A 21,227-nucleotide genomic window follows, 5' to 3' on the forward strand; every position below is an offset into this window, starting at 1 on the left:
AGACATACAAGTTAGGGTTAGTAAGTTGTGGGCATGCTATGTTGGTGCCGGAAGCATGGCAACATTCGAGGCTGCCCCCAGCGCATCCTCAGACTGTGTTGGTCGTTGAAGCCAGCAACACATTTCACCGTATGTTTTGATGCTTCAGTGTACAATGTATAAGACAAACAAAGGTAATCTTTATCTTTTCGAACTGCCACACTTCGCACTTGGCAAGGTGAAACTCCATCTGCTTTTTTTCCACCCATATCTGCAACTGATCTATATCCCGCTGTGTCCTTTACCAGTCATTCACACTGCCCACAACGCACCAATCCTACTGTCGTCCACAATAACAGATTCGCAGAGCAAGCACCAATTTTGCAGCGGTGCCTTAAATTACAAACACTTCCTTTTAAGATTGTTGAAGAAAATGTCATTTCCAGTACACAAGTGTAAAGGAGAACAAAATAATTGTTACTCCGGAAACACAATAAGATAAAGAACACATTAATAATAAAAAACACAATAAATACTATATAAATACATAAGATAGCTTACGTACATAGATTGATGCCAGGCACACTTTGTGGACAGGAAATGATAAAGTAGTGGTGGTTGGGGGTGTGGAGGGGTGGATTAGTAGGTGGAGGAGTTGATCAGCCTCACTGCTTGGGGAAATAAATTGTTTTTGAGAATCGTGGTCTTGGCGTGGATGCTACATAGTCTCCTCCTTGAGGGAGTGGGCCACACAGTCCAAGAGCAGCAAATCACAAACAAGAGAAAGTCTGCAGGTGCTGGAAATCCAAAGCAACACACACAAAATGCTGGAGGAATTCAGCATCTATGGAAAAGAGTAGACAGTCGATGTTTCAGGCTGAGACCCTTTGTCAGGACTGACAGGTGCCTGAATAAAAAGGTGGGAAGAGGGGAAGGAGGCTAGCTGGAAGGTGATAGGTGAAGCCAAGTGGGTGGGAAAGGTCGAGAGCTGGAGAGGAAGGAACCTGACAGGAAAGGAGCGTGGACCATAGGAGAAAGGGAAGGAGGAGGGGACCCAGAGGAAGTAATAGGCAAGTAAGAAGAGGTAAAAGGTCAGAGTGGGGAATAGAGGAAATGGTGGGAGGGGAGTTTTGTTCAGCATCAGGAGAAATCAACATTCATACCATCAGGTTAGAGGGTACCCAGACAGATTGTAAGGTGTTTCTCCTCCATCCTGAGGGTGGCCTTATCTTGGCACAAGAAGGCCATGGGAATGGGAATGCCGAAATGGGAATGGGAATGAGAATTAAAATATTTGACCACCAAGAAGTCCCACTTGTAGCGGACGGGGTGGAGGTGCTCAACCAAGCGGCCCCCAATTACGACGGGTCTCAACAGTGCAGAGGAGTCCATGAGCAGGTGTGTAGGATCTTTCATAATCTTACTGGCCTATAAATGTTCTTGATGGCAGGTAGGCTGGTGACAGTGATGTGTTGGGCAGTTTTGACTACCATTTGTAGAGCCTTATCCTATGGGATATACAAGGGGAATTTCCAGAATGGTTTAATGAGTGGAGGGTGGTATTTCTGTAAAGACCAACATGGATGTAACTGGTATGCGGTGCTAGTGATAGCTGTTTTACCTCTCACACCTGGGTTAGGTATTGAATGACTCAGTGGTCAAGTTTCAAAACAAGCTGTATCTCCCGCTCTTCATCTGCCGAAGATCACTCAGCAGACGGTGGTTCTGTTATAGTTAGTTTCACATCACAAGGCATCTTTCCTCCCATTGTAATCACATTCTACCAGGGAGTGTCCTGCCCAGATGTATCACCGGCTGGTGTGGGACTTGCAAAGCATCTGGAAAGACCCTGCAGCAGATTGTGAGTACTGCAGAGAGAACCGTCGGGTCTCTCTCCCACCATCCAGGACGTATACTAGAAGCACTGCATTCGCAGAGCCCTCGGCATTGTCAAGAATTCCTCCCATCGTTCCCACAATCTCCTTGACCTCCTACCATCTGGCAGAAGGTACCATGGTATAAGAACAAGGACCATCAGGCTGGGAAACAGCTTCTTCCTCCAGGCTGTGAAACTTCCAAGCACCCTGCTGCTGCCCAGTACACGTTATTTATGACAGCACTATATGAATTTAACTGTATGAAGTATGTCGACATGTACATCTTTCTGCCAACCTGCACATCTACAGAATACTTTTTTAAATCTGTTAATATTATTCGTGTGGGCACGTGGCCAAGTGGTTAAGGCATTCAACTAGCGATCTGAAGGTCGTGAGTTGAAGCTCCAGCCGAGGCAACGTGTTGTGTCCTTGAGCAAGGCACCTAATCACACATTGCTCTGCGACAACACTGGTGCCAAGTTGTATGGGTTCTAATGCCCTTCCCTTGGACCACATTGGTGTCGTGGAGAGGGGAGACTTGCAGCATGGGCAACTGCTGGTCTTCCATACAACCTTGCCCAGGCCTGCGCCCTGGAGAGTGAAGACTTTCCAGGCGCAGATCCATGGTCTCACAAGACTAACAGATGCCTTTAAATAGCACACATATTACTTTTTAATATTATCCTGTGATACATGTGCTGTGTTTATCACCTTGGTGCCGGGGAACATTGTTTCATTTAGCTGTATACATGTTGTTAAATGACAACAAACGAGCTTGAATTTGCTGATCATCCTCTAGCGCCCGTTTAGCTTCATTGATCGGTGGCTTTATTATCCCTGCGTTTTCTGGCCCACACTTTACTTACTTACTGCCTGTTACACCACTAGCATTTAGGGCAGCAATGAAGGTGCTCCATCTCTGGTGGTGTTTAGGCTTCCTTCATGGTGTCAGTGACTTCACGGTTTTCACTATTAGTCTTGCAAGTCCTGGTTGGAGACTCAGGAAAGCCGTTGCATTCAGATGTAGGATTCTTCATTGTTGTTTCTGAAACAGTTTTGTTTTATGAATCGCGGCTGTTAGCTCTGAGCAAACCCCAAACCTGGAGAACCAGTAGACCATGCTTAGTCTGGCCTCTACCCTTTGACCTGTTTGGCATGAGTAACCTTACCAAGAGCCATAAAGCCCTGACTCCGGCCAACAAGGGTCTCCAGGTCACTGTAGTCTCCAAACCACAACAATGTTGTGGTCCTCTTGGGGCAACCCACACTGGCTCCCAGTTAAACGGTGTCTTGACGTTCAAAAGTTCACATCCCTGTTTTCAAATCAATCCACAGCTACATCTTTGTTTCCCTGCAGTCTCCTCCAAGAATTCCGCACTCCTACAGCACTCCTACACTTGTTTGTTTGAGTTACCATGGACACAATAGGCCAAAAGGGCTCGTGCTCAGCTCCAACATTTGGTCCTTTAAAATGATGGGACTGATAGAGCAAAGCTGATACTCACCATTGACAAGTGTTGGTAAATCTCAGATGGTGACGAGGAGATGTGCTGGAGTGAGGTAGATCAACTGGTTGACTTGTGGCACAACAAAAACTTTGCAGTCAATGTCAGTAAGACAAAGGAATAAACAGTGGAGTTCAGGACAGGAAAGTCAGGACAATGCACACCAGTCCTCATCGAGGGCTCAGCAGGTGGAAATTTGAGCAGTTTCAAGATACCGGGCATAACATCTCAGATGATTTATGTTGGACCCAATACATTGATGCAATCACGAAGGCATCATAACAACAGCTCTACTTCATTAAGAGTTTGCGAAGATTCAGTTTGTCATTATAGGAAGGATATGGAAGCTTCAGAGAGGGTGCAGAGGAGATTTACCAGGATGCTGCCTGGATTAGAGAGCATGTCTTACCAGGATGCTGCCTGGATTAGAGAGCATGTCTTATGAGCATAGATTGAATGAGCTATCACTTTCTCCTCTGGAGCATGGGAGAATGAGAGGAGACTTGGAGGTGTAAAAGATGATAAGAGGCATAAATCAGGTGGATAGCAAGAGACTTCTTCCCAGTACAGAAATGGCCAATACCAGAGAGCTAAATACAAGACTGTCAGGTCTTGCCTGCAGAGTGGGAGATCACGGAATGAGTTGGAGACAGTTCCTTGTGGGCTTTACGCACACATTTTAAAAAGTAAGTGGGGCCTCTTGGGACTTGCATGCAGAACATGTGATTGCTTGGGTTAATAGTAACTTAACAATGGCCAATAAAAAGAAATGATGTGTAAGCGGAGCGGCCATCATTGGAGTGGATCAGTATCAGAGTGGTCAGGCTTTGGCGAGAACAGGAAGTGGTTAAAACATAAGTTTAAGAATTTAGAAACATGACAAGTGTAGGCAGGATGGTAGTTCAGGCAGTGGAATGCTCCTCCTGTAAAATGTGGGACTGCAGAGTGCTTAACCATCTGCAGGAAATGTACCCAAATCCAGCTCCTGACTGACAAGGTCAAGGAACTGGAGCTGAAGATGGATGTATTGAGGACCATCCAGGAGGTCAAACACCTCGTACCTGTAGATGAGACCTTTACTGATGTGGTCAGACCCAGAGTGCAGGCTTCAGGTAGCAAATGGGTGACAACCAGGAGAAGTAAGGGAAGTCAGCAGTCAGTGCAGGGTTACCCTGTAACCCTTCTCCTCAGCAACAAGCATACTCCTTTGGATACAGCTGGGGGTGTGATGGACGACCTATCAGGGCACAGCAGCAGCAGCCACACCAGTATCACTGTGGTGAGTGTGTTCCGGCTGGACTTAGTCCTTAAACTGCTGGAGAACAGTGCGGAAAGAACAGGTGTTGTTTTCTCCCGGTAGGGATTAGTTTTTAGTTCCAAGTGCTCCTGTCACGTTTTGACACCCTGCGACCTTATCCTTCAATCTCTTTGAATTATGGAGGACAGCATGTGTGTAAATGTCTCTCTCCAGCAGACTTCATCATGATCATCATGATTCCAGTATTTCTACTACTTTTTAATGTTTCTTAATTGTACACATGATTTTTTTTGTGTTGTATCGCTGAGCAGCAGTGAACCATCTGATTGGCCTATTTGGGAACTAGTTGACTTGATCAGCATTTCTTTTTTTATTATTAATTTGTTATTGCAACACCAACAAATTACATTCAATACAACCAGTTGCCAATTACATTTTGACTGTTTAACCCAGCCACCCGCCAACCTTCATCACCATCCCCCCTCCACCCCTCTCTCCCCCCAATCCCTCTCCCCTCCACCAATCAACTGAATAGTAGTACATACACAGACAAAGCATTCCTATTTTAACAAAAGATCTTTTAAGTTAGATATCAAATTTGTCCACATTAAGATTGTGTTTGGTCGTGCATCATTTACTCTTGCTGATGAAAGTTCCAGGGTAAGAAATGTCCAAAAAGCTCCGAAGCCAGTGAGTATTTGAAATATCATGGGGAGGTTTCCAACGCTGGACTACAATCTTCTTAGCTGCAGTCAGGCCTGCCAGCCAGATTTTGCGTGTTTTCTCCATAAGGGAAAGGTGGGAGTCATCATTTAGAAGATGTACAGCATTTGATCAGCATTTCTGATCTGGTTATTGTTCACGATTGCACTTAATAAAAAAAAAGGGAAGGGTAAAGTCAAGCAGATCGATAATGCTAGGAGGCTCCATATTTAGGGAGATATGAAAGAGAAGCCAGGATGGTGTGTTGCCTCCCAGGTGCTAGGATGCAGGATGTCTCACAGCAGCTGCAGAAGGTTCTGAAGAGGGAGAGTGAGCAACCAGACTTCGGGATGCACATTGCCACAAATAACATAGAAAGGGTCCTGCGTAGTGAGTATTGGGAGCTAGGGACCTCCAAGATAGTAATCTCTGGATTACTTCCAGTACCATGTGCTAGTCAGGGCAGGAATACGATGATGGTACAGTGGTGGAGGGGGCAGGGTTTCAGATTTCTGAATCATTAGGACCTCTTCTGGGGAAGGTCTGACATGTACAAAAAGGATGGATTACACCTGAACCCAAGGGGGATAAATATTTTTGCAGGCAAATTTCCTAGAGTCGTTGCAGAGGTAGTGGGGACGGGAACCAAGGTGATAGGGCTGAGGATGGGGCAATTGGTATACAAGTTGATGCAGTGTGTCGTGAGACTGTGAGATGAACAGGAAGATGATAGTGCAAAACTGTAGTCAATGGGATGAGTTGAAGTGTAACATGGGTCAAAATTGAAAAGAGTGATTAGGGTGCTATATGTGAATACATCAGTATACGGAATAAGGTAGATCAGTTTGTAGGACAGTTAGAGATGGACAGGGATGACATTGTGGGCATCACAGAGACGTGGCTGAAAGATTTTCGTAGTTGTGAACATCCAAGGATACACTTTGTATCAAAAAGACAGGTAGGTGGGGAGAGGGTGCGGGACAGCTGTTGGTAAAAAATGAAATCAAATCCTTACAAAGAGGTGCACAGGATCAGAAAATGTAGAATACTTATGAGGAGTTAAGAAACTGCAAGAGTAAAAAGACCCCGATGGGAGTTATCTACAAATCCCTGGACAGTAGCCAGGACGTGGGATATAGATTTCAACAGCAAACAGAGGAGGCAAGTCAAAAGGGCAATATTACAATAGTCATGGGGGATTTCAATATGTGGGGAGATTGGGAAAATCAGATTGGTGTTGGATCCCAGACAGGCAATCTGTAGAGTGCCTAAGAGATGGCTTTTGTAGAGCAGCTTGTGGCTGAGCCCACTGGGGGAAAGGCAATTCATTGGGTGTTGTGTAATGAACCAGATTTGATTAGAGAGCTTAAGGTGAAATAAACTATGAGTGGAAATGATCATAATATTATGGAATTTGTCCTTCAATTTGAAAAGGAGAAGCTAAAGCCAGATGTATCTGACCAATCAACAGGAATTCTGTAGATGCTGGAAATTCAAGCAACACACATAAAAGTTGCTGGCGAACGCAGCAGGCCAGGCAGCACCTCTAGGAAGAGGTACAGTCAACGTTTCAGGCCGGGTCCTGACGAAGGGTCTCGGCCTGAAAAGTCGACTGTACCTCTTCCTAGAGATGCTGCCTGGCCTGCTGCGTTTGCCAGCAACTCTTATGTATCTGACCAATCTGGACATCTGAAGTTTAGAGAGGAGGGGATTTCACACAGGTCCTCTGCCCGAGTTGAAAAGGCACCAGCAGTTGCTACAGCAAACAGAAGGTTTGACCAGTGACCAGTCGGTGTCTGGGATTGATTAGCAAGAGCGAATTAAAGGGAGGCAAGGGCAAGCGCAGTGGCCAGAGTCACAGTGGTCGTCATCAAAGTGGACAGAGTCAGAAGTGATCTTGAGGATTTAGCTCTTCGAGTCCTCAGTGAAGAGAGGCTTCAGTCAGAGAAAGCAAAGAAAAGAAAAGCTCAAGGTTAAGATTTTTTTTCTTTCCCTTGTTTATATTCGCTCAGCGAGGACAGTAGAGATGCCAGGCTAGATACTGGAATGCTCCTCTTGCGGGATGTGGGAAGGCAGGGAGACCTCCAGTGTCCCTGACAACTGCAACTGTGAGAAGTGCATCCGGCTGCAGCTTCTAACAAACCGCATTAAGGAGTTGGATCTGGAATGGGACGAACTCCGGATCATTCGGAAGCGTGAAGGGGTGATAGATAGGACATACAGAGAGGCAGGACACAGGAGACTGTGTGACAGTCAGGAAGGGGAAAGGCGTTAAGGAGCCAGTGCAGAGTAACCCCTGTGGCCATCCCCCCAACAACAGTAAGGAAGAGCAGTAGATGTAGTGTATGTGGATTTCAGCAAGGCAATTGACAAGGTACCCCATGCAAGGCTTATTGAGAAAGTAAGGAGGCATGGGATCCAAGGGAACATTGCTTTGTGGATCCAGAACCGGCTTGCCCACAGAAGGCAAAGAGTGGTTGTAGACATGTCATATTCTGCATGGAGGCTGGTGACCATTGGTGTGCCTCAGGGATCTGTTCTGGGACCCATACTCTTCATGATTTTTACAAATGACCTGGATGAGGAAGTGGAGGGATGGGTTAGTAAATTTGCTGATGACACAAAGGTTGGAGGTGTTGTGGATAGTGTGGAGGGTTGTCAGAGGTTACAGCAGGACATGGATAGGACGTAAAACTGGGCTGAGAAATGGCAGATGGAGTTCAACCCCGATAAGTGTGAGGTGGTTCATTCTGGTAGGTCAAATACAATGGCAGAATATAGTATTAGTGGTAAGACTCTTGGCAGTGTGGAGGATCAAAGGGATCTTGGGGTGTGAGTCCATAGGACACTCAAAGCAGCTGTGCAGGTTGACTCTGTGGTTAAGAAGGCATACGGTGCATTGGCCTCATCAATCATGGAATTGAATTTAAGGGCCAAGAGGTAATGTTGCAGCTATATAGCATCCTGGTCAGACCCTACTTGGAGTACTGTGCTCAGTTCTGGTTACCTTACTACAGGAAGGATGTGGAAACCATAGAAAGGGTGCAGAGGAGATTTACAAGGATGTTGCCTGGATTGGGGATCATGCCTTATGAAGACAGGTTGAGTGAACTCGGTTTTTTCTCCTTGGAGCAACGGAGGATGAGAGGTGACCTGATAGAAGTGTAGGAGATGATGAGAGGCATTGATCGTGTGGATGGTCAGGGACTTTTTCCCAGGGTTGAAGTGGTTGCCACAAGAGGACACAGGTTTAAGATGCTGGGGAGTAGGTACAGAGGAGATGTCGGGTAAGTTTTTTACGCAGAGAGTGGTGAGTGCATGGAATGGGCTGCCGGCAACGGTGGTGGAGGTGGATAGGATAGGGTCCTTTAAGAGACTTTTGGATAGGTACATGGAGCTTAGAAAAATAGAGGGTTATGGGTAACCCTAGGTAATTTCTAAGGTAGGGACATGTTCGGCACAGTATTGTGGGCCAAAGGGCCTGTATTGTGCTGTAGGTTTTCTAATACATTCTAAAAACAGCAATCACACTTTGGATATTGTTGAGGGTTGACCTAACAGAGGAAAACCACAGTGGCTGGGTCTCCGTCATTGAGTCTGGCTCTGTGACTCAGAAGGGAAGTGGGGAGAAGAGGCATGCTGTGGTGATTTGTTAGTTAGGGGCATGAACAGGAGGTTCTGTTGGTGAGAATGAGATTTCCAGATGGAATGTTGCCTCCTGGGTATCAGGCGCCAGGATATATTTGATAGAGTCCTCAGCATTCTTAAGTGGGAGGGTGAATAGTCAGAAGTCATGGTCCATGTAGGTACCAATGACGTGGGCAGGACAAGTGACAAATTTCAGGGAGTTAGGTGCTGTGTTAAAGGGCAGGACCTCCAGGGTTGTGATCTCAGGATTGCTACGCATGCCACATGCTAGTGAGGCTGGAATTGGGAAGATTATACAGTTTAATATGTGCCTAAGGAGTTGGTGCAGGAGGGAAGGCATAATATTTTTGGATCATTGGGCTCCCTTCCAGGGAAGATGGGACCTGTACAGAAGAGATGGTTTGCACTTGAACTGGAGGGGGACTAATATCTGAGCAGGAAGGTTTGTTAATGCTACAAGGTGAGATTTAAACTAGAGTTGCAGGGAGATGGGAACCAGAGAGCCAGAACAGTTAGTGGAGAGGTTGCGGAGGCAAATGTTGGTAAGATCTCAAAGTTAGGGATGTTACCTCCAAGGTGCCAGGGTCCAGGACATCTCAGATCGTGTCCTCAGCAATATTAAGTGGAAGGGTGAATAGCCAGAAATTGTGATCCATATAGGTAAAAGTTGAGCATGGTACAACTAGTGTCCTGAGCACTGTATTTCAATGCAAGAAGTATCGTAGGAAAGACGGATGATGCTGCTGAAGATGAGGTAGCTGGTCTACAAACAGAGACAATGTGTAGTGAGGAGGGGCTGATGACAGGGCAAAATTGATGTTAACAGGATGAGTTGTAACATAAAGGGCAGACAGAATAGAAAAGGGTGCATTCAGGACTGAAGGTGTTATACTTGAATGCAATATATGGAATAAAGTAGATGAATTTGTAGCACAGTTGCAGATTGGCAGGTATGATGTTGCAGACGTTCCTGAATTATGGCTGAAGGAAGATTATACCTGAAAGCTTAATGTCCAAGGATAAACATTGTATTGAAAGGACAGGCAGGAAGGCAGAGGAGGTGGCGTTGCTTAAGGGAAAAGCATCCTTAGGGGCAAGTGATCATAATGACAGAATTCACCCTGAAATCTGAGAATGAGAAGCTGAAGTCAGTACTACAATGGAGTAAAGAGAATTACAGGGGCATAAGAGAGGAGTCGGTCAGAATTAATTGGAGAAGAACACTGGCAAGGATGATGTCAGAGCACCAATGGCTGGAATTTCTGGAAGTAATTCAAAAGGGACCGGATATATACATCCCAAAGGGGAAGAAGTATTCTAAAAGCAAGATGACACCACCGTGGCTAACATGAGAAGTCAAAGGCACCATAAGAGCCAAAGAAAGGGTATATAATAGAGCAAAAATTAATGGGGAGTTAGAGGATAGAAGGCAACTAAAAAAGTCATTAAGAAGATAAAGATGGAATACAAAAATAAGCTAGCCAATAATATTAAAGAGGATACCAAAAGTTTCTTCAGATACATGAAGTATAAAAGAGAGGTGAGACTAGATATCACACATTTGGAAAACGATGCTGGATAGGTAGTAATGGGGGACAAGGAAATGGTGGACAACTTGAATAAGTATTTTGCATCAGTCTTCACTTTGAAAGACACTAGCAGTATGGTGGAAGTTCCAGGTGTCAGGGGGCATGAAGTGTGTGAAGGTACCATAACTAGAGAGAAGGTTTTTGGGAAACTGAAAAGTCTGCAGATAGATAAGTCACCTGGACCAGATGGTGTACACCCCAGGGTTCTGAAAGAGGTGGCTGGAGAGATTGTGTAGGCATAAGTAATGAACTTCCAAGAATTTTTTTCAGACCTTTGACAAGATGCCACTCCTGAGGCTGCTAAACAAGCTACGAGCCCATGGTATTATGGGAAAATTTCTAGCATGGATAAAGCAATGGCTGATTGGCAGGAGGCAAAGAGTGCCTATTCTAGTTGGCTGCTAGTGATTAGAGGTGTTCCACAGTGGTCAATATTAAGACCAATTCTTTTTACATTATATGTGAATAATTTGGATGATGGATTTGCTGCAAAGGTTGTAGACAATATGAAGATAGGTGAAGGAACAGGTAGTTTTGAGGAAGCAGAGAAACTACAGAATGACTTAGACCGATTAGAAGAATGGACAAAGAAATGGCAGATAAAATACAGTGTTGGGAAGTGTATGGTCGTGCACTTTGGTAGAAGAAATAAAAGGGTTGGCTATTTTCTAACTGGAGAGAAAATTTTTAAAAAATGAGGTGCAAAGGGATTTGAGAGTCCTTGTGCAGAATTCCCTAAAGGTTAATTTGCAGGTTGAGTTTATGATGAGGAAGTCAAATGCAATGTTAGCATTCATTTCAAGAGGATTAGAATACAGGCGGAAGAATGTAATGCGGAGGCTTTATAAGGCATTGGTCAGACCACACTTGGAATATTGTGAGTTGTTTTGGGCCTCTAATCCGAAAAAGGATGTGCTAGCATTGGAGAGGGAGCAGAGGAGGTACACGAGTATAATTTTGGGAATGAAAGTTTAATGTATGAGAAGAATTTGATGGCTCTGTGCCTGTACTCACTAGAGTTTAGAAGAATATGGGGGATCTCATTGAAACCCATCGAATATTGAAAGGCCTAGATAGGGTGGATGTGGAGAGGATGTTTCCAATATTGGGGGGGGTCGAGGACCAGAGCGCAGAATAGAGGGATGTCCATTTAGAGCAGAAGGCTGTGGAGGCCAAATCATTGGGCATACTAACACGTAAGTTGATAGGTGCTTGATTAGTAAGGGCATTAAAGGTTATGGAGAGAATGCAGGAGAATGGGGTCAAGAGGGATAATAAATCAGCCATGATGGAACGGCAGAAGAGACACGATGGACCAAATGGTCTAATTCTCTTCCAGTTTCCTATGATCTAGGTAGCTGAGAGCAGTGTTCACACCTTTTGCTTCCCTTCCCCATTACACTGTCAGTATTCTCTAGAGGCAACGGAGGAAAAGAATGCAGATCAAACGATTGGCGATATGTGTCACATGGGCACTGAAATGAAAAGTTCAGTGAAGTGTGCTGTTCTGTGTCCATGACCAACACAGTCTGAGGATGTGCTGGGGTCAACCTGCTAGTGTTGACATGCTCCTGGCACCAAAGTAGCATGCCCACCACCCACTAAACCTGACTCATATATCTTTGGACCATGGAAGGAAATGCACAGGGTCATGGGGAGAACGTACAAGCTCCTTACAGACAGCGGTGGGAATTGAACCCCGATCACTGGCACTGTAAGGTAATGTGCTAACTGAGCCACCTTAGTAACAGCAAGTTTAAAATCGGTATACTTTAGCATACCCCTTACATTCCCATCACCTCCCTCTGGTGCTCCTTCCCCTTCCCTTTCTTCCATGGTCTTCTGTCCTGTCCTATCACATTCCCCTCCTCCAGCCCTTTATCTCTTTCCCAGCTCTTTACTTTACACCCTCCCCCTCTCCCGGTTTCACCTATCACCTGCCACCTTCTACTTCTTCCTCTCCTCCCTCACCTTCTTACTCTGACTTCTCCCCGTCCTTTCATCAGAATGAAGAGTGTCAGCGGGAAACGTTGACTGTTTGCTCTTTTTGATTGATGCTGCCTGGTTGAGTTCCTCGAGCATTGTGTGTGTGTGTGTTGCCTGAGCGTATTCAGCATTCAAATCTGATTGTAATTAAAGGGATAATACTCCAGTAATTGAGAAATAATCCAGTATTCTGTGGACTTCTTTTAACTCTCTCACCACTGCAATCTACCAGTCAACAGAAAGTGTGAGTCAATCTTTAATCTTCTGTGACCTCCCTTGCTGGGACTGTCCTGCACTCCATTAAGCAACGCACTCACTGTCCTGGAAACTGTGGGCAGCAGTGCATTCCATCACCTGTGCTCTGTCCCCCTGCAGTCCCCTCCTGTGGGATATTACAAACTCCACTGGGCAGTATGGGATAGAACTACAGTACACACACCGCACCCCCCCCTTAGAAATTTTCATGTTTCATTGTTTTACAACATTGATCAACAGTGATCTAATTTCACTTTTTTGGCACTGATCAACAGAGAAAGACTCTTTCAAGTCAAAGTGAAAACAGATCTCTAATTAATTAGAAACATAAAACACAATATAATTGATTACATAAGTATTCCCCCCCCCCTTAAAATGGCACACCAGATCATCGCTGGTGCAGTCAATTGGTTTTAGAAGTCACATAATTCGTTAAATGAGATCACCAATGTGCAGTCAAGGTGTTTCAATTGATTGTCGTAAAAACACACTTGTATCTGGAAGGCTCAACTGCTGGTGAGTCAATATCATGGCAAAACCTACACCATGAAGATGAAAGAACATTCCAAGCAACTCTGCGAAAAGGTTATTAAAAAGCACAAGTCAGGAGATGGATACAAGAACATTTCCAAGTCTCTGAATATCCCTTGGAGTACAGTTTAGTCAATCATAAAGAAATGGAAAGAATATGGCACAGCTGTAAATCTGCCTGGAGCTGTCCATCCTCAAAAACTGAGTGACCATTCAAGAAAGAGACTAGTGAGGGAGGCCACCAAGAGAGCTATGACAACTCTGGAGGAGTTACGAGCTTCAGCAGCTGAGATGGAAGAGACTGTGCATACAACCGTTGCCCGGGTGCTTCACCAGTCGTAGCTCAATGGAAGAGTGGCAAAGAGAAAGCCACTGTTGAAAAACCTCACATGAAATCTCAGCTAGAGTTTGCCAGAAGGCATGTGGGAGACTCTGAAGTCAGCTGGAAGAAGGATCTATGGTCTGATGAAACCAAAATTGAGCTTTTTGTCCATCAGACTAAACACTGCATTTGGCATAAGAATGCAGCAAAATACAGCGAAATCCTGCAGGAAAACCTGATGTGGACTGCAAGAGAACAGCAACTTTGGAGAAGATTTGTTATCCAGCAAGACAATGGCCCTAAGCATAAAGCCAAAGCCACACAGGAACGGAGGGGCCAAGTCAGAGTCCAGACCGCAATCCAATTGAGAATTTGTGGCTGATCTTGAAAAGGGTTGTTTGCTCACAATCCCCATGCAATCTGACAGACTGAGCAGTTTTGTAAAGAATGGGGAAAAATTGCAGCATCCAGATGTGCAAAGCTGATAGAGACCTATCCACACAGATTCAAGGCTATTAATGCTGCCAAAAGTGCATCGACTAAACACTAACTTGAAGAAGATGCATACTCAAGCAATCAATATTTGAGTGTTTTATATTTGTAATTAATTTAAATCACTTTGTAGAGATCTGTTTTCACTTTGACACAGAAGAGTCTTTTTCTGTTGATCACATCAAAAAAAAGCCAAATTAAATCCACTGTGATTCAGTGTTGTAGAACAATAAACATGAAAACTTCCAAAGGAGGTGAATGCCTTTTATAAGCACTGATTATGGTAAATTGGTTTATTATTGTCACATGCCGAGATACAGTGAAAAATGTGGTTTTAGAATATAGAATACTACAGCACAGTACAGTGCTGAGCTTTAAACCTACTCCAAGATCAATTTAATACTTTCCTCCTACCATAACCTCCATTTTTCAATCACCCATGCACCTATCTAGAAGTCTCTTAAATGTTCCTAATGTATCTGCCTCTACCACCACCCCTGGCAGCGTGCTCCTTACATTCATTATTCTCTGTGTAAAGAACTTACCTTTGACGTCCCTAATCATCTTAAAATTATAAAACCATAAAACTTAGTACCAGAATCAGGCCACTTGGCCCATCAAGTGCTTGGCTATTCCACCATGGCTGATTAATTATCCCTCTCAACCCCATTCTCCTGCCTCCTCTCCACAAACTTTGATGCCCTTACTAATCAAGAACCTAGCAACCTTTTCTTTAATAACTTGGCCTCCACAGCCATCTGTAGTAATGAATTCCTCCGATTCACCACCCCCTGGCTAAAGAAATTCCTCCTCACCTCTGTTGTAAAGGGATGTCCTTGTATTCTGAGGCAGTGTCCACTGGTCCTAGACTACCCTCACTATTAGAAACATTCTCTCCATGTCGTTCTACCTTGTCCACTCAGAGTCAGCCTGGCTCAGAGACAAACATTCTGACTCAACCACTCCCAAGATTTTGGGTTCAAGGCCCACTCCAGAGACTTCAGCACAAAGTTCATCCTCACATCCCAGATCAACACAGCATCAGAGATGTCTTTCAGGTTACACCATGTAGTTTGCTCAGCTGTCCTTTTAAAAGCCCGTGCCATTATTTTGAAGGCAAAACAGGAAGTGGGGGGGGGGTGGCGATTGGTGCATATGCTCCTGTCTACATTAACCGTGCTGAGATCAAGAGAAAACTTCAAGTTCCTTCAGGTGAACGTCACCAATAGTCAGCCCTGGTCCAATGTGTAGACATCTTGGCCAAGCTTAACAATGCCTCTATTTCTTCAAGAGGTCAAGGAAATTGGCATATCCCCAGTGACCATCACTAATTTTCATTGATGTACCATAGAGAGCATCCTATCTGGATACATCACACCTTGGTACAGCATTGGCTCTGCTCATGGCCACAGGAAACCGCAGAGGGTTATGGACACAGCTCAGCACACCACGGAAACCACCCTCCCCTTCATGTACTCTGCCCACACCTCTTGCTGCCTCAGTAACACAACCAGCTTAATCAAAGGCCCCAACCACCCCAGACATTTTCTTCTCCCCTCCCATCAGGCAGACAATGCAAAAGTCTGGAAGCTGCATGTCCCACCAGGCTCAAGGACAGCTTCTATCCCACTGTTATAAGACCATTGTATGGTCCTCTGCTGTAATAAGACAGACTTTTGACCTCACAATCTACCTTGTTATGATCTTGCACCTTCTTGTCTGCCTTCACTAGACCTTCTCTGTAACACTTGATCCTTGCATTCTGTTATTGTTTTCCTTCGCACTACCTGTTCATCACTGTCGTAATGAATCAATCTGAATAAACTGATCTCTTATACAGAATAAACTTACCCCTTGTTCTACCTCAATGCACTGATCTGTATGAATGGCATGCTTCTTACTTCACACACACCCCCCTTCCCCACGCACCTGAATTCACTTATCACCTTCTACCTCGTACTCTGTGCCCTTCCCCACCTTCTTATTCTGGCTTCGTCCCCCTTCCTTTCTAGTCCTGATGAAGTGTCTCGGCTCAAAACCTAGCCTGTTTATTCATTTCCATAGACCCTGCCTGACCCACTGAGTTCCTCCAGCATTTTGTGTGTGTTTCTCTGTATGTCCCAAATAAAGCTAACCTTTGCAGCTTTCCCTTCCTTTTCCTTGTACTACCTCAATGTGTCTGGAAGAAGATGGTGGCAACGAACAATGCAACCAAGAGCGACATCCTCCAGACAGTTCACAAAACTACTTCCTTCACTTCTTTTACATCTTCCTCTTCTTTCAAATATGGTTCTGCTACTGTGGGAGCCTGCGATCTATGTTTTGGTGGCGTGTTTTTGGGATGATCGAGCAATTTGCTGATTCCAAGGGTGTTTTGGGTGAAGAGTGCATCCTCGTAGCCAAGAAGCTTGGAGACAGGAAGGAGCCCTTTCTCACTGATTAAAGTGCCGAAGAAGATTCAAATCATCGAGGCGAGTGTGGAAGGCGAACGAGTGTTCAGTGCTGTCCACCAACCTCTCACTCGCTGCCGCCAGAGGAAGGTCCCTGTGTTTGAATGGTCTCTCTCTCTCCGTCGATTTTGTCAAAGGATGGTGCCAGAGTCCTGGGTCTAGGGCAAGGTTTAAACGACACAGTTTGTGGATTGGACTCTGTAATTCACGTTATGATGTGTTTCTGGTTTCTAGTTGCTCATTTTTTTGTTGCGATTTTGGACAATTTTGAATCTTGTAGGTTGGCAGATAATGAATCACTGAGCTAAACTGAATTTGCCTGGATTCTTTCAATTTTTGTGTTTTATATTCTGTGTTTGCACTCATTTTTTTTGTTGCTATTGGTGCAATTTGTTCTTTTACATGTGGGGTTAGTGTTTATTCTTTGAATGGGTTCCACATGTTTCTTTGTTTAGCAGCTGTCCGTGTGAAGATGAATCTCAGGGTTGTGTACTGCATACATACTTTGATAATAAATGTACTTTAAATCTTTGATGTCATGAGATTATCTGTATAGTTGGCATGCAAAACAAAGTTTTTCACTGTACTTCAGCTAATGTGACAATAATAAACCCATTTACTTTCTAAGAGGAGCTTTAAATCATGTATTCCTACCATCTATTGCTGCCTCGTTCCACCCCTGTAACATCAGCAGACTCCCACAGCTTTGAAATCTTCATCAGTTATCCAAGGGTGTGAGCTTTGCAGGCGGAGCCAGCACTTAATTACCCATCCCTCGTTGTCCTCATATATTGACATATGTTGGGAAATTTGTTGCCTTGTGGTAGCAGTACAGTGTAACAGATAAAAATTGCTGCAAGTTACAAAAATCAATAAATAGGACAAAAGACAAATAGTCAGGTAGTGTTCATGGGTTTATGGACCATTCAGAAATCTGATGGCAGAGCGGAAGAAGCTGTGGATCTTTAGGCTCCTGTACCTTCCACCCACCCCCCTCCCTGCACCGCCGATGATAGCAATGAGAAGAGGACGTGTCCTGGGTGATGAGGGTCTTTTCAATGGATTCTGCCTTCTTGAGACGCTGCATTTTAAAGATGTCGTAGATGGTGGAGAGGGCTGTGCTTCGGTGGAGCTGGCTGAGCTTACAACACTCTGCAACCAGACCGTGACGCAACCAGTCCAAATGTTTTCTGCCAAATGTCTATCAAAATTTGCGAAAGTCTTTAGTGTCATATCAAATCTCCTCGAACTCCTATTGAAGTAGAGCTGCTGGCCTGCCTTCTTCACCCAGGACAGAGAACAAGAGGTAGGTTTGAATGTTTTCTGTCAGAACCCAGAGAAGTGGTGAGAGAACTCTGTGTTCCTTGGTGCTGTGTCAAGCATTCACCTAGACAACGCAACGATACACACTGCAAAATGTCCCTTCCTCTCACCCTCTTGCCTCATTAAGTGTTAACATTCCCTCTGGTCTGGTTAATGTTTTGTGAACTCTTTAACTCATTGACTCTCTACCTAGTGAGATATTCACAGTGTCAATGGGCCAATGAGATTGCTCAGATGAAGAAACCCTAATAAACTTCACTGAGTTCAGAGACTTGTTGCAAGTGGGCAAGATGTTAGCACAGGATAAACGTAGAAAATGTCTGAGCCAGCTATGGAAACTCAGAAGAAACTTTCTCTCTGTCCACTACAACAAGCTCAATCTCTCAATGGTCACCCATTTCAATTCACCTTCTCATTCTCATTCCGGCTCATTTGTTCATGGATTCCTCTATTTCCACGATGAAGCCAGACTCAGTTTGAAGGAGCAGCACCTCATAGATTGGGTAGCCTCCAATCTAATAGTATGAACATCGGTTCCTCTAACTCCTGGTAATTTCGCCCCCTCCCTCTCCCTCTCCTTTTCCATTCTCTATTCTGGATAATACAGTATGTATACCCTATAATTTATAGTAATTTTTATGTATTGCAGTGTACTACTGCCACAAAAGAACAAATTTCACATGAAATTCGTCGAGCACCTGCGCTCCGTCCGCCACAACAGACAGGCTCTCCCAGTTGCCACCCACTTCAACTCTGCTTCCCACTCCCATTCAGATATGTCCATACATGGCCTCCTCTACTGCCATGATGAGGCTAAACTCAGGTTGGAGGAGCAACACCTCATATACCATCTAGGTAGCCTCCAGCCCCTTGGTATGAACATAGAATTCTCCAACTTCCAGTAATTCCCTCCCCCTCCCTTCCCCTACCCCGATTTCACTCCGCCCCCTCCCCCAGCTGCCTATCACCTCCCTCTTGGTTCCGCCTCCTTCTACTACCCAATTGTGTTCTCCCCTATTCTTTCTTCACCTTTCCTGCCTATCACCTCCCTGCCTCCCTTCCCCCACCGCTTTATCTTTCCCCTTACCGGTTTTTCACCTGGAACCTACCAGCCTTCTCCTTCCCACCCTCCCCCCACCTTCTTTATAGGGCCTCTGCCCCTTCTCCCTACAGTCCTGACAAAGGGTTCCAACCCGAAACGTCGACTCATCGTTTCCACGGATGCTGCCCGACCTGCTGAGTTCCTCCAGCGTGTTGTGAGTGTTAAATTTCACATGATATGTCAGTGGTAATAAACCTGATTCTGGTTCAGATTCAGAGTCAGATCCAGATTCTGATTTGGATTCAGATTCGGATACAGTTTGGGATTCATCCTGTGGGATTGTTCCCAAGGACACAGGGCATAGCTGGTGAGCTCTGCTGTGTTGATGGCCTTTCTTCAGCTGCAGCTTGCCATAAGCCAAGACCTTCCACATTCCCTAAGCCTCTCCATCCCAACGGTCACAGGGAACTGTCGGCCAATGTGGCTGAATTCCATTGCAGAGGGCAGCCATCGAGACTGGTTCCCCTGGCTTTGTCATTTCCACTTGACTTCATAATAGGAGATCCAGTAATGGTGAGTGGACCCTCTCCCTCTCTTCCTCCTTGCCTCTTCTCCATCATGGACAACCTGCAAACCCCTAGGATTCAGGTTCTGATTTGGATTCCGATACAGATACAGATTGGGATTCATCCTGTGGGATTGTCCCCATTAAACCCTGACTAGCTATCATGCTTTCACCAACCATTAGTCCTTGATCCTGAGTCCTGAAACATCAACTGTTTATTCCTTTCCTCAGATGCTGCTGACCTGCAGAGTTTCTCAGCATTTTAACCATGTTACACACCATTAGCCCTTGACAAGTTGCCACCCTTCACAGCCTCCATTAACCCATTTGACCAGGTCTTACCCTACCGGAGATATTTCCTTTGTCCTTATCCATTCCTCCTGCCACTTCCTCGACTTAAAAATTACCTGTTTTATATCTCTCCAGTTTTAACAAAGGGCCTCCAAGAAACATGAGTTCAGTCTACCACAGAAACCCATCTGCCCTCGATGGATTCTGTCTACACTTCTCACTGCCTCAGTAAAACAACCAACATAATCAAAGACTCCACCAGACATTCTCTCTTCTCCCCTCTCCCAAGATACAGAAGCCTGAAAGCATGTACCACCAGCCGCAAGGACAGCTTCTCGCCTGCGCTTGTTAAACTACAAAACCATCCCCTACTATGATAAGATGGACCCTTGAGCTCACAGTCTACCTCATGAAGATCTCGCACTTTATTGTCTACCTGTACTGCACTCTCTCTACATCTGTGACACTTTATTCTGCATTCTGCTGTTGTTTTTCAATGTACTGATGTGATGAAATGATCTGTGTGGATGGATGGCATGCATGGCTCCTGTAACTTCCTCCTGACGGCAGCAGCAAGGAGAGAGCATGTCCTGGTGGGGTTCCTTGATGATGGATGCTGCTTTCCTGCATCAGCACTCCTTGTAGATGTGCTCAGTGGTTGGGGGGGGGTGCAGGCTTTACCCGTGATGGACTGGGCTGTATCCATGCTACTTATTGCAGGATTTTCTGTTCAAGTGTATAGGTGTTTCCATACCAGGCTGCACATCACACATCTACAGAAGTTTATCAAAATTTTAGACATCATGCCAAATCTTTGCAAGCTTCTAAGGAAGTAGAGTTGCTGCCATGCTTTCTTCGAGATGACATTTTGTCATTGGTCACGTGGGTGTAATTTGGCAGTGTGGCCTCATTGGGCCGTAAGGGCCTGGTACCATCCTGTATCTCCAAATAGATAAAAGTAAATAAGTGATTGTATAAATGCTATACATAACTACAGTGCAACAAAAGTAACATTGTGCAAGTACAAAGAATAATATTGAGAACATGAGTCGTACAGTCGTTGAAAATGAGTCTGCAGTTTGAAGGAGTCAGTTCAGAGTTGAGGTGAGTGAGGTTATCCACACTGATTCAGGACAGCTTCTATCCCACTGTTAAATGACTATTGAATAGTTCCCTAGAGCAATAAGATAGATTCTTGATCTCACAATCTACTTCGCACCTTATTGTCTGCCTGCACTGCTCTTTCTCTGTAACTGTTACACTTTATTCTGCACTCTGTTATTTCTTTTCCCTTTGTACTACTTTACAAATGTTTGAATGCCTGCTTGGATGGCATGCAAACAAGAGCTCTCTATTGTATCGCAGCGTTTTTACTGTTTTCACATGTGACAATACCAAACCAATCACCATCT

The 21,227-nt window shown here is 44.9% G+C and overlaps 1 protein-coding gene across 1 annotated transcript in view; it reads left to right on the forward strand.

Moving 5' to 3' along the window:
• LOC140196884 (sideroflexin-5-like) overlaps nt 1–140 on the forward strand; it is a 279,713-nt gene extending 279,573 nt beyond the window's left edge. The window contains exon 17 of the mRNA XM_072256792.1: nt 71–140. Within this exon, the coding sequence (XP_072112893.1) occupies nt 71–140 (70 nt within the window). The remainder of the gene's footprint in view (nt 1–70) is intronic.
• The last annotated feature ends 21,087 nt before the right edge of the window (nt 141–21,227 follow it).

The sequence above is a fragment of the Mobula birostris genome, chromosome 4 (assembly GCF_030028105.1).
Source record: "Mobula birostris isolate sMobBir1 chromosome 4, sMobBir1.hap1, whole genome shotgun sequence".
NCBI classification, from domain to species: Eukaryota; Metazoa; Chordata; class Chondrichthyes; order Myliobatiformes; family Myliobatidae; genus Mobula; species Mobula birostris.